Here is a 10,485-nt window from a genome sequence, read left to right as displayed (position 1 = left end):
TATATATACATACATATATACATATACATATACACACACACACACACACACACACACAAACACACATTGCCCAGCAAAGTATTTCCCAAAATTTGTGCCCAAGCAGCTGGCTCTAACTCTCCCAGCTTCACTTCCCTGAACTTCCTGTTAAGTACAAGATTACAAGAGAGAGCACAGTCTTCAGCAGCCACCCATCTACGACCTTGGAGAAGGAAGAAAATGAAAAAGGGGAGAGGAGGAGGATGGGTTGTCTTGCTGTGCCTGAGTCTTTATGGAGACACACACACCTTACTAGCATACCCAAGTGCAGCTCCATTTAAACTCTGCAAGGGAAAGGAGCCCCCGTAAAAAAGGATACCAGGTTAGTGCTCGGGGGACCAGTTGATTCTGCAAGAAACAAAACTTTTAAACATCAAGAAGCAGCAGTTACTTGAGTTACTATTAACTCTCAAGCAATCAAAAGTTTTCCGGGACCTACCAATCCTCGTGGGTACAGGGTAATTGGGAGTTTACTGTATGATGAAGCCCATCTGAAAGGAAAGCTAGGTTGGCACTTCATCTTTTATTACAAAAAGTACACTCATCCATATCCGGCAGTCTAAATGTATGAACAAGATATTTCACAAGGTTACAAAGCATTTCAAGATGCAATTTCCGTGGCATGAAGAATCTGCAAAAATGTTGCATTTCATGTGCTTAGGCTAACAATAGAAAATATATGAAAAGAAAGCTATAAATCTTTAATGGAACATATTCTATACAATCAGAGACCAGATTTAAACTGCACCTTGATCGAACAAAGTTAATTAACAATAGCAAATAACAACCTTAACCTGGGAAGAATCAGGGCAATGATTTCATGCGCTTAGAATGTATATGGAAAGTGTCATCATTGTTATTCAAATTTAAAGAAAACTTTCTTGATGTGTAGTAGGCAAGGCAAGGTGTGTATAAAAATATCCTCATCTTGCCAAGTGCGCCGTTTGAAAATAACTGTGATTGCACTTGCCAATCTGTTTAGTGATGATTGGTTGACCTGGTGTCAACTTTAAGGCTGAACACCAGGAAAACAGCTAAATACACAGATGAAATACAAACATAAGAAGTATTCTACTCGATAAAGGATTTGTATTTTTGTTACATGTATTCCTGAGATTTACATTACACAGCACAACAAGGCTCATGACTGGAATATAACATGGGTGCAAAAAATGAAAAAAGGGCCTCAGTCATGAAGGGGTTAAGGGGGAACTTTACCCATATCTTTAAAATAACTTCAAACAGGTCTTTAGAAATGTTTAGTAATGACAATCTACAAACACATACTTGCCGGCTTTGTATTCTTGCAGAGAATTGCCGGCTTTGTATGATTTACATACCTTATTTCTCTTTTCTTCCCCAGTCCTCCGACAGTGGCCATGTTAACTAAGGGAAGATTACTAGATCTCCCTTAAAAGGAGAACTATGGGGTCAGTGTTTTTCCCCATAGTTCTCCTTAGGGTAACGGGAGGACACAAACTAGCGTCCTTCCGTTACTCTAAGCTCAGAATACCGCGAGCTGTATACTGAGACGCCGCAGCCGGAGCGGATCCCGACTTAGACGACGGGATCCGCCCAGCTGCGTGAGTGACAGCTAGCTCTGCCTATCTAGAGGCAGAGCCAGCTGTACCCGCCCCCTCCCCTGTCCGTTCCGCCAGTCAGCGCTGGCAGATCGGAGCGGGGAGAGGGGAATCCAGCCCCTCCCCCTGTCACGGCAGAGAGCCGTGACAGGATCGAGAGGCGAGTGAACCCCGTATGTGCTCTCTCACCTCCCGATCTACTGAGCCGACCTGTGACAGTCTCATTGTCACAGGTCGGCTAGAACTATGAGGTGAGTGAAAAGCACTCATCTCATAGTTCTCCTTTAACTTCCTGGATTTCTGGCACATGTGACTAGGACATGTGGCCATGCACATCATTTTAGGGGAGGAAAATGCCTTTCCCTGAGATCTCATGAGATTACAGTAGAGATTTCCCAGCAATGCTCTGCCGATGTAGCCTTCTGAGGATATAACGCTTGGGCACATTACATCATTTGTACCAATATGGACCAGGAAGAGGATAAACTCTGTGCACAAAAGCAGAGGAAAAACGCACTTTGCCCAGCCGCGCTTGGGGTGCCATTAACTGGTAATGGCACAGCAAGCATGTTTTACGTTTTTGCTTGTTGTGTAAACGTGTGAATTGTGCATTTTTCCCCGCGTTTAATGTGCGAAGGCAAAACGCTCAGCTGTGAAAGGAGCTTAAAGACTTTATTTTATTTCTGTCTGTCCCCGTTGCAGATTTCCCTTTACTTCAACTCTGGTGAAACGGTTGTCAGCAGGACAGAAAGTGAAAGTAAATATCTCCAACGGAGCCCTAGACAGCAGTAAAAACCTGACAGGAGCTGTAATCCATCCCCACTATAAGTAAAACTACAAAGACAGATTTGGACTTGACATGCACTTTAATTTATAGCTGCATTTTTCTGTGTCTTTTATATCTGCCTGGAGTTTAGTATTGATGCTTTATATACTTTTTTTTTATTGACTTTTCATTGCTCCACAGATTATGTATGTGAGGGGAGCTAGGCAAGTCAGGCACAGGGACAATGTTTTACCAAGTGAATTTGGGAAAATTAAGTTACCTGTTCCGTCTGGCCCGTTCTTCCCCTCTCGGATATACTTAACTTTTGGCGAGTGCTCCTTCCCCTCCGCCGCTATGGGTGTACTATCCGTACCCCATACTGTCATGTATCGCAGCCCTGCGCTATGGATTTTGAATTTTGGTCGCATATGGCGAGCGCTTATTGGTCAGTGCTATCACCTGACCAGAATTGAGCGGGTAAGTGCATTTTCCCAAATTCACTGGGGAAAGTCAACTTACTCTCAAATCCCTTCATGCATACAGGTGGAATATATAGGAGTCAATTAGAACATACATCAAAACAAATTATAGTTGTTTACATTTTCATAATATCAATTTCAAAATAAGAGTAAACTAAAAGTTATAATTCGACAGCTGTCCCAATCATTGCATTAAATCCATCATTGCACATATTGTATACATGTAAACATATGCTGGAAGATAATTTCATAATGTAAACAGAGAAAAAGATACTTACATTCCAGACACCACTGTTATCTTGAAAACATGCTGTGCATTGGCAGATGGATTGCCTATAGCCACATTAAGTGCTCGGTCAATGCTGAATGCCACCTGGCGGAGGAAACGATCGGGGTTTTGCTGGCCATACCCATCATATGGTACATACAGGTAAGGAAAGATACCATGAAGATGAAGGCATGTCTTCTGACCTATAAGAAATGCAAATCAATTCAATGTTACTAAAGTTGTAAACGAGCATGAAATATCCTTTACAATACGCAAAATAATAACAAAATGTCTTATTAGTCAAGGGGACATGGTGAGGAAAAAAGGACCTGCATTAAGTATAAGACCCACAATGTCCTCAAAAGCATATTGACAAGAGTTGGATAACCATGAATGCCAAAACATGTTCTCCATGTATTCATTTGCATTTTTTTATAAAGGAAATCATATTTAAATGTATTCATAACATGAAGAAAATCCCGAAGACGAGGAGCCCACTATTCTGAATTTAAAAGCTGAAGAGTCTAAATGTAACTGGCAATATCTAATAAATTTGGACCTTTATGTCATTCTAAAGTCAATTTTATCTGTAACAGCTACTACTTGTATCAATGGCTGTAACTTAACTATAATGAAAACGTTTTTGATATCGGACTATATAGTAAAAACACAAGACCAATTATATTGAGGTACTGCTATAAACATGGAATCCCTCCTCCCCAGCACCTCACAGTCACTTTTCCTTCGCTCCCCACAGCTTCCGGGTGTATGATGGGAGAGGGGAATCCAGCCCCTCCCCCTGTCACGGCAGAGAGCCGTGACAGGATCGAGAGGCGAGTGAACCCCGTATGTGCTCTCTCACCTCCCGATCTACTGAGCCGACCTGTGACAGTCTCATTGTCACAGGTCGGCTAGAACTATGAGGTGAGTGAAAAGCACTCATCTCATAGTTCTCCTTTAACTTCCTGGATTTCTGGCACATGTGACTAGGACATGTGGCCATGCACATCATTTTAGGGGAGGAAAATGCCTTTCCCTGAGATCTCATGAGATTACAGTAGAGATTTCCCAGCAATGCTCTGCCGATGTAGCCTTCTGAGGATATAACGCTTGGGCACATTACATCATTTGTACCAATATGGACCAGGAAGAGGATAAACTCTGTGCACAAAAGCAGAGGAAAAACGCACTTTGCCCAGCCGCGCTTGGGGTGCCATTAACTGGTAATGGCACAGCAAGCATGTTTTACGTTTTTGCTTGTTGTGTAAACGTGTGAATTGTGCATTTTTCCCCGCGTTTAATGTGCGAAGGCAAAACGCTCAGCTGTGAAAGGAGCTTAAAGACTTTATTTTATTTCTGTCTGTCCCCGTTGCAGATTTCCCTTTACTTCAACTCTGGTGAAACGGTTGTCAGCAGGACAGAAAGTGAAAGTAAATATCTCCAACGGAGCCCTAGACAGCAGTAAAAACCTGACAGGAGCTGTAATCCATCCCCACTATAAGTAAAACTACAAAGACAGATTTGGACTTGACATGCACTTTAATTTATAGCTGCATTTTTCTGTGTCTTTTATATCTGCCTGGAGTTTAGTATTGATGCTTTATATACTTTTTTTTTATTGACTTTTCATTGCTCCACAGATTATGTATGTGAGGGGAGCTAGGCAAGTCAGGCACAGGGACAATGTTTTACCAAGTGAATTTGGGAAAATTAAGTTACCTGTTCCGTCTGGCCCGTTCTTCCCCTCTCGGATATACTTAACTTTTGGCGAGTGCTCCTTCCCCTCCGCCGCTATGGGTGTACTATCCGTACCCCATACTGTCATGTATCGCAGCCCTGCGCTATGGATTTTGAATTTTGGTCGCATATGGCGAGCGCTTATTGGTCAGTGCTATCACCTGACCAGAATTGAGCGGGTAAGTGCATTTTCCCAAATTCACTGGGGAAAGTCAAATTACTCTCAAATCCCTTCATGCATACAGGTGGAATATATAGGAGTCAATTAGAACATACATCAAAACAAATTATAGTTGTTTACATTTTCATAATATCAATTTCAAAATAAGAGTAAACTAAAAGTTATAATTCGACAGCTGTCCCAATCATTGCATTAAATCCATCATTGCACATATTGTATACATGTAAACATATGCTGGAAGATAATTTCATAATGTAAACAGAGAAAAAGATACTTACATTCCAGACACCACTGTTATCTTGAAAACATGCTGTGCATTGGCAGATGGATTGCCTATAGCCACATTAAGTGCTCGGTCAATGCTGAATGCCACCTGGCGGAGGAAACGATCGGGGTTTTGCTGGCCATACCCATCATATGGTACATACAGGTAAGGAAAGATACCATGAAGATGAAGGCATGTCTTCTGACCTATAAGAAATGCAAATCAATTCAATGTTACTAAAGTTGTAAACGAGCATGAAATATCCTTTACAATACGCAAAATAATAACAAAATGTCTTATTAGTCAAGGGGACATGGTGAGGAAAAAAGGACCTGCATTAAGTATAAGACCCACAATGTCCTCAAAAGCATATTGACAAGAGTTGGATAACCATGAATGCCAAAACATGTTCTCCATGTATTCATTTGCATTTTTTTATAAAGGAAATCATATTTAAATGTATTCATAACATGAAGAAAATCCCGAAGACGAGGAGCCCACTATTGAATTTAAAAGCTGAAGAGTCTAAATGTAACTGGCAATATCTAATAAATTTGGACCTTTATGTCATTCTAAAGTCAATTTTATCTGTAACAGCTACTACTTGTATCAATGGCTGTAACTTAACTATAATGAAAACGTTTTTGATATCGGACTATATAGTAAAAACACAAGACCAATTATATTGAGGTACTGCTATAAACATGGAATCCCTCCTCCCCAGCACCTCACAGTCACTTTTCCTTCGCTCCCCACAGCTTCCGGGTGTATGAGAATCTGCCCTGTGTAAAGAGAAGTTTAGTTTAAAGTGACACTGAACTCAGGAGTTAAATCTTAAAAATGCATTTAAAGGAGAACTATGAGGTGAGTGCTTTTCACTCACCTCATAGTTCTAGCCGACCTGTGACAATGAGACTGTCACAGGTCGGCTCAGTAGATCGGGAGGTAAGCGAACACATACCGGGTTCCCTCACCTCTCGATCCTGTCACGGCTCTCTGCCGTGACAGGGGGAGGGGCTGGATTCCCCTCTCCGATCTGCCAGCGCCGACTGGCGGAACGGACGGGGGAGGGGGCGGGTACAGCTGGCTCTGCCTCTAGATAGGCAGATCCAGCTGTCACTCACACAGCTGGGCGGATCCCGTCATCTACGTCGGGATCCGCTCCGGAGTCTCAGTATACCGCGAGCTGTAGCTCGCGGTATACTGAGCATAGGGTAACGGGAGGACGCTAGTTTGTGTCCTCCCGTTACCCTAAGGAGAACTATAGGGAAAAACACTGACCCCATAGTTCTCCTTTAAGTACCCTAAAAAGGAGAATTATGGTGAGAGTGAACTAAACACATCCCCATAATAAGAGCCAACGTGCGACACTGAAGCGGTCATAGGAAGGCTCTGTAGATTGAGAACTGAGCCATCTCATACTGATGACCTCTCACTTCTCAATCTTCTCCCTGCATAGAGCAGTGACTGTTAGTCTCCGTACCCATAGGGATTCCGCCCCTCTCCATTCCTCCAGCGCTGACTGGATTGACAGACAGGGGTGGGGGCACGACAGCTGGCTCTGCCTTTGGAGAGGCAGAGCCAGGTGTCAATCAGCAGTGGGGTGGATCACGAGAATATTACCAGGAACATTCCTGGCTGCAGCATGGCTCTGTGCTGTCCACATACAGTATATGGGGAAATAGCCCACTATATGCTGAGTTTTGGATCACAGGAAGATATAGCAAATGTTGGGCCAAAGTTTTATTTTAACAAAAATGTTGCTTCTTTGTGTCTCACTCGGCTGTAGATGCTGAAATCATCTCTGAATTGGTACCGACACTGTTCTTTCTTCTGGAGGGCGGCTACTTTTGTTCCCCATGGTCCCTGTGTGTGTTGTAAAGTAGCCACAGCTCCAAGCTCTCTCCCGGGATAGACTACAATCTCAATACAAAGTAATAGGCTAAATGTGAGATTGCAGCCCATCACAGAAGCGACCTTATCATTTGCTGCCCCAGCAGCCTTCGCTCTCCTCATCCTTCTGACACTCCGGGTGGTGGATGCCCTCTTGGCCTCCTCTCTCACAATGCAGGACTGCTTGTCCTGCTATACATGCAATGACATCATAGATGGACGGATGGTGTGCGGAAGAGCAGCTTAAGACAACCTATCACATAGAGAAGAGAAAGCCTGCAGGAGCTAATGATAAGATACCGGTAAGTAAATATTCCCCCAGACAAAAGCGAGCAAGTGCTGGGAGTGGGGGTGAGTTTTTACATTTCTTTGTAATTCAGCTTTAAAGGGTTGACTCACTGTGCTTTTTCTAGCACTGAAAAATAAGGAAACATTTGTGCTGCAACATTCAGAATATTTATTTTAGGTGATAGGTTCTCAAAGTCCCATAAGTCAAATAGCACAATAAGAAGAGACATAAGAATGTTGAGACTGCTTTTTTGGGGGATTAGCTGCAATGCACACAACTAAATGTGGTAAGATTGTGCTCAGATCCTGTAATGGCTGGCACTGGTCAGACAAATTAGAATTTTGATTAAAAAAATACAGTGAGCTGTGGATTATCCTTATCAATTTAGGTATACAGTCAGCAATGCACAATACTGGTGATACAGGCAGACCATGTTTTCTAGAAAGTAGAATAGTTTAGAATTAAAGAAACAAAGTGATGAAGGAATAAAAAGACACGGACATGGAGCCCAAATTTCTTCATAAAATGTGACTCTGCCTCAAATGACAGATGGAGGATGATTACTGAGGTAGAAAGGAACCTCTCCATGTGGCTCCATAACCAAGATGAAAACAACTATTCTCCATGTTGGTAATGTCCCCCATCTCCATTCTAGATGACCAACTTCAGTAGAAGGGTCTTTACCTCTGGCTATAGATTGAGGTTTAAAGAAACACTTAAAGAAAAAAAATCCCACAAACTGAAAACCTAAGGGCCCCAAAGTGGCCTTGTTCCCACTGGGCATGTGCTTGCTTTCATTAGTAAAACTCCAGAGACCTTCTAATATATTATTTACGGCACTTCTTGGCACAGAGCCTGGACACTTCCCACCATAGTCTTATCTGCCTCAGCAAAGCAATTGTAGTGGCATCTATGCACTTGATGAATGGAAAGCATAAATTATACAACACTACAAATCCTGTGGGTGGACTGTACTTTGAGTAAAACACTGCTGCTGAGAACTCCTGTGATTCACTGATCACTGGACAAGCTGCAGCAAAGCGAAAGACAGACTGCGGGAAACCTAAAAGGAAGCCATTGAGAAAGTAGCCATACTGTACCATAATGTTACTAGGAGAACAAGTAAACTGTACTACAAGTACAAAAGCAGTATAGTCTGAATTACCAAAAACCCACCAACCAGAAGCACTCCTATCTTCTAACAAGCCCTGTGATAGGCCGCAATGAGAAACAGATGATTTTGAAAACTTTAGGGAAGGATTATAACTCCTTTCGGGTTTCGCTGCAATCCACTGCTTCCTTTACAGAGATTTCCCATCACGGTGAAAACAGTTTCACTGACAAAAGTGAAAATCTGACGAAGGTTCTAGTCCTCCCCTACTAAACACACTTATTGTGGTCTGCGTCTCTGTTGCAGGTTTTCCCTCCATTCCTGTCTGGTGAAACCGTTGTCACCGAGACAATATTGAGGGAAAACCTCTCTTAGGCCCCATTCACACCTCAGCGTACTGGGATGTGCGTTTGGCACGCGTTCACGGAACAAGAAGGTGTGAACGAGGACTAAAGTTTTAGCTTGACATACAATTTAAGTATATAAATATACAAACTTCTGGTATAAATTGGCATGTAGGATTAAAGTGCAACTGAAGCCAACACTATTTTTTTTTAGGTTTAAGTGGAGAAGGATTAGAAAACCTGTCAGGTTTTTAATGCTGTGTCTCTCTTAGGGAGATTCACTCTCTATATTTGTTCCGGTGACTCATCACTGAAAGTAAAAGAAAATCCCAAATTTTGGGTTGCTATCAGAACAGGAATCGATGTAAAATCTTCCATTGGGGATACTTGTTCTGCAGACAACCAGCGATTTCCCTCTTTAGAGGAATATCCTTTCACTTCCAGTTGTGGCAGCAATGGGTCACAGGGGGCAAAACAAAAGCGGACAGGGGTTATAACCCTCCCTTGCTCCATCCAAAACTAAAAAAAAGTTTTGGCTTCAGTTCCACTTTTATAGTGCATCTTGTGATATTATTTGTGTTCAAAGCAAAAGTTTATGTTTGCACTGCTGTTCCAGACTTTGGTTTGTAAGCATTGGGAGATCACACACCTCCAAAAGGTGGTTTATGAGATGCTGCGTGTTGCAAAGAAGAAACATTAATTTATTAATCTACAGCAAAATCCATTAACGCTGAAAGCACTGCAGACTTAATAGGGCTTACTACCAGCATTTCAGGTATAAGTTATTCTGCGTTGCTGCATCAGCAGGTTTATCTATGGCTGTACATACTGCTTCTAAAATGTAAACTTACTACATGTATTTTTAAGAAGCTTCTTTAGCCCTGATTCTTACCCGAGTGTAACTTGAAGCTCAAAGCTCTAAAACCTCATGTTTTTACATTGTGCCCGTGCACATGTGAGCGCTCAGGTGCCTGTAGCTCAACGTCTGTAGTTCAAAAGATACATGAGCTGCTTTAGAAGCAGAATGAGCACTTTTGGTCCAACAGACTTCAATGGAAGGGCGATTTTTAAGGCAAGACCACTATCTCCTTCTCTTAGTGACTAGCTTTCCACTGGCTAAAAGTCTAAATATGCCTAATAACACAAAAATGCACAAATAAAAAACACTCCAAGTAAACCTCTAAGTGCGAATGCAGAAAAAGTAAAAATATGACACTGCTAAGACAAGGATCTAGGAAGAGAGAGAGAGAGACTTATTTAGAAAGAATTCCAAACCATTTACCCATTTTAGGGAAAGGTTATGTACTCATGAGACAATCATTTGTAAGTGGAAACTAAATTAAAACAAACATTAGAAGACCACACACAGCAGCAGTCTTACCAATTAACCAAGCCAATTATCGGACAATTGTAGAATAAAATACTATATTATAGCAAATCTATCACATGCATTAGAAAAGATTACAGCATTGCAAAATAGTCAGGTGCTACACAAATATATACGGTATATACGGTATATATATATATATATAT

The 10,485-nt window shown here is 41.9% G+C and overlaps 1 protein-coding gene across 1 annotated transcript in view; it reads right to left on the bottom strand.

The window, feature by feature from the left end:
- Positions 1 to 10,485, bottom strand: part of REV3L (REV3 like, DNA directed polymerase zeta catalytic subunit) — a 153,319-nt gene that overhangs the window by 82,883 nt on the left and 59,951 nt on the right. The window contains exon 2 of the mRNA XM_018560288.1: positions 5,329 to 5,521. Within this exon, the coding sequence (XP_018415790.1) occupies positions 5,329 to 5,521 (193 nt within the window). The remainder of the gene's footprint in view (positions 1 to 5,328; positions 5,522 to 10,485) is intronic.

This window comes from Nanorana parkeri, unplaced genomic scaffold (genome assembly GCF_000935625.1).
Source record: "Nanorana parkeri isolate BGI_ZX_2015 unplaced genomic scaffold, ASM93562v1 scaffold445, whole genome shotgun sequence".
NCBI classification, from domain to species: Eukaryota; Metazoa; Chordata; class Amphibia; order Anura; family Dicroglossidae; genus Nanorana; species Nanorana parkeri.
The sequence above is the reverse complement of the archived record's forward strand: the minus strand, read 5'-3'. Positions and strand labels throughout refer to the sequence as shown.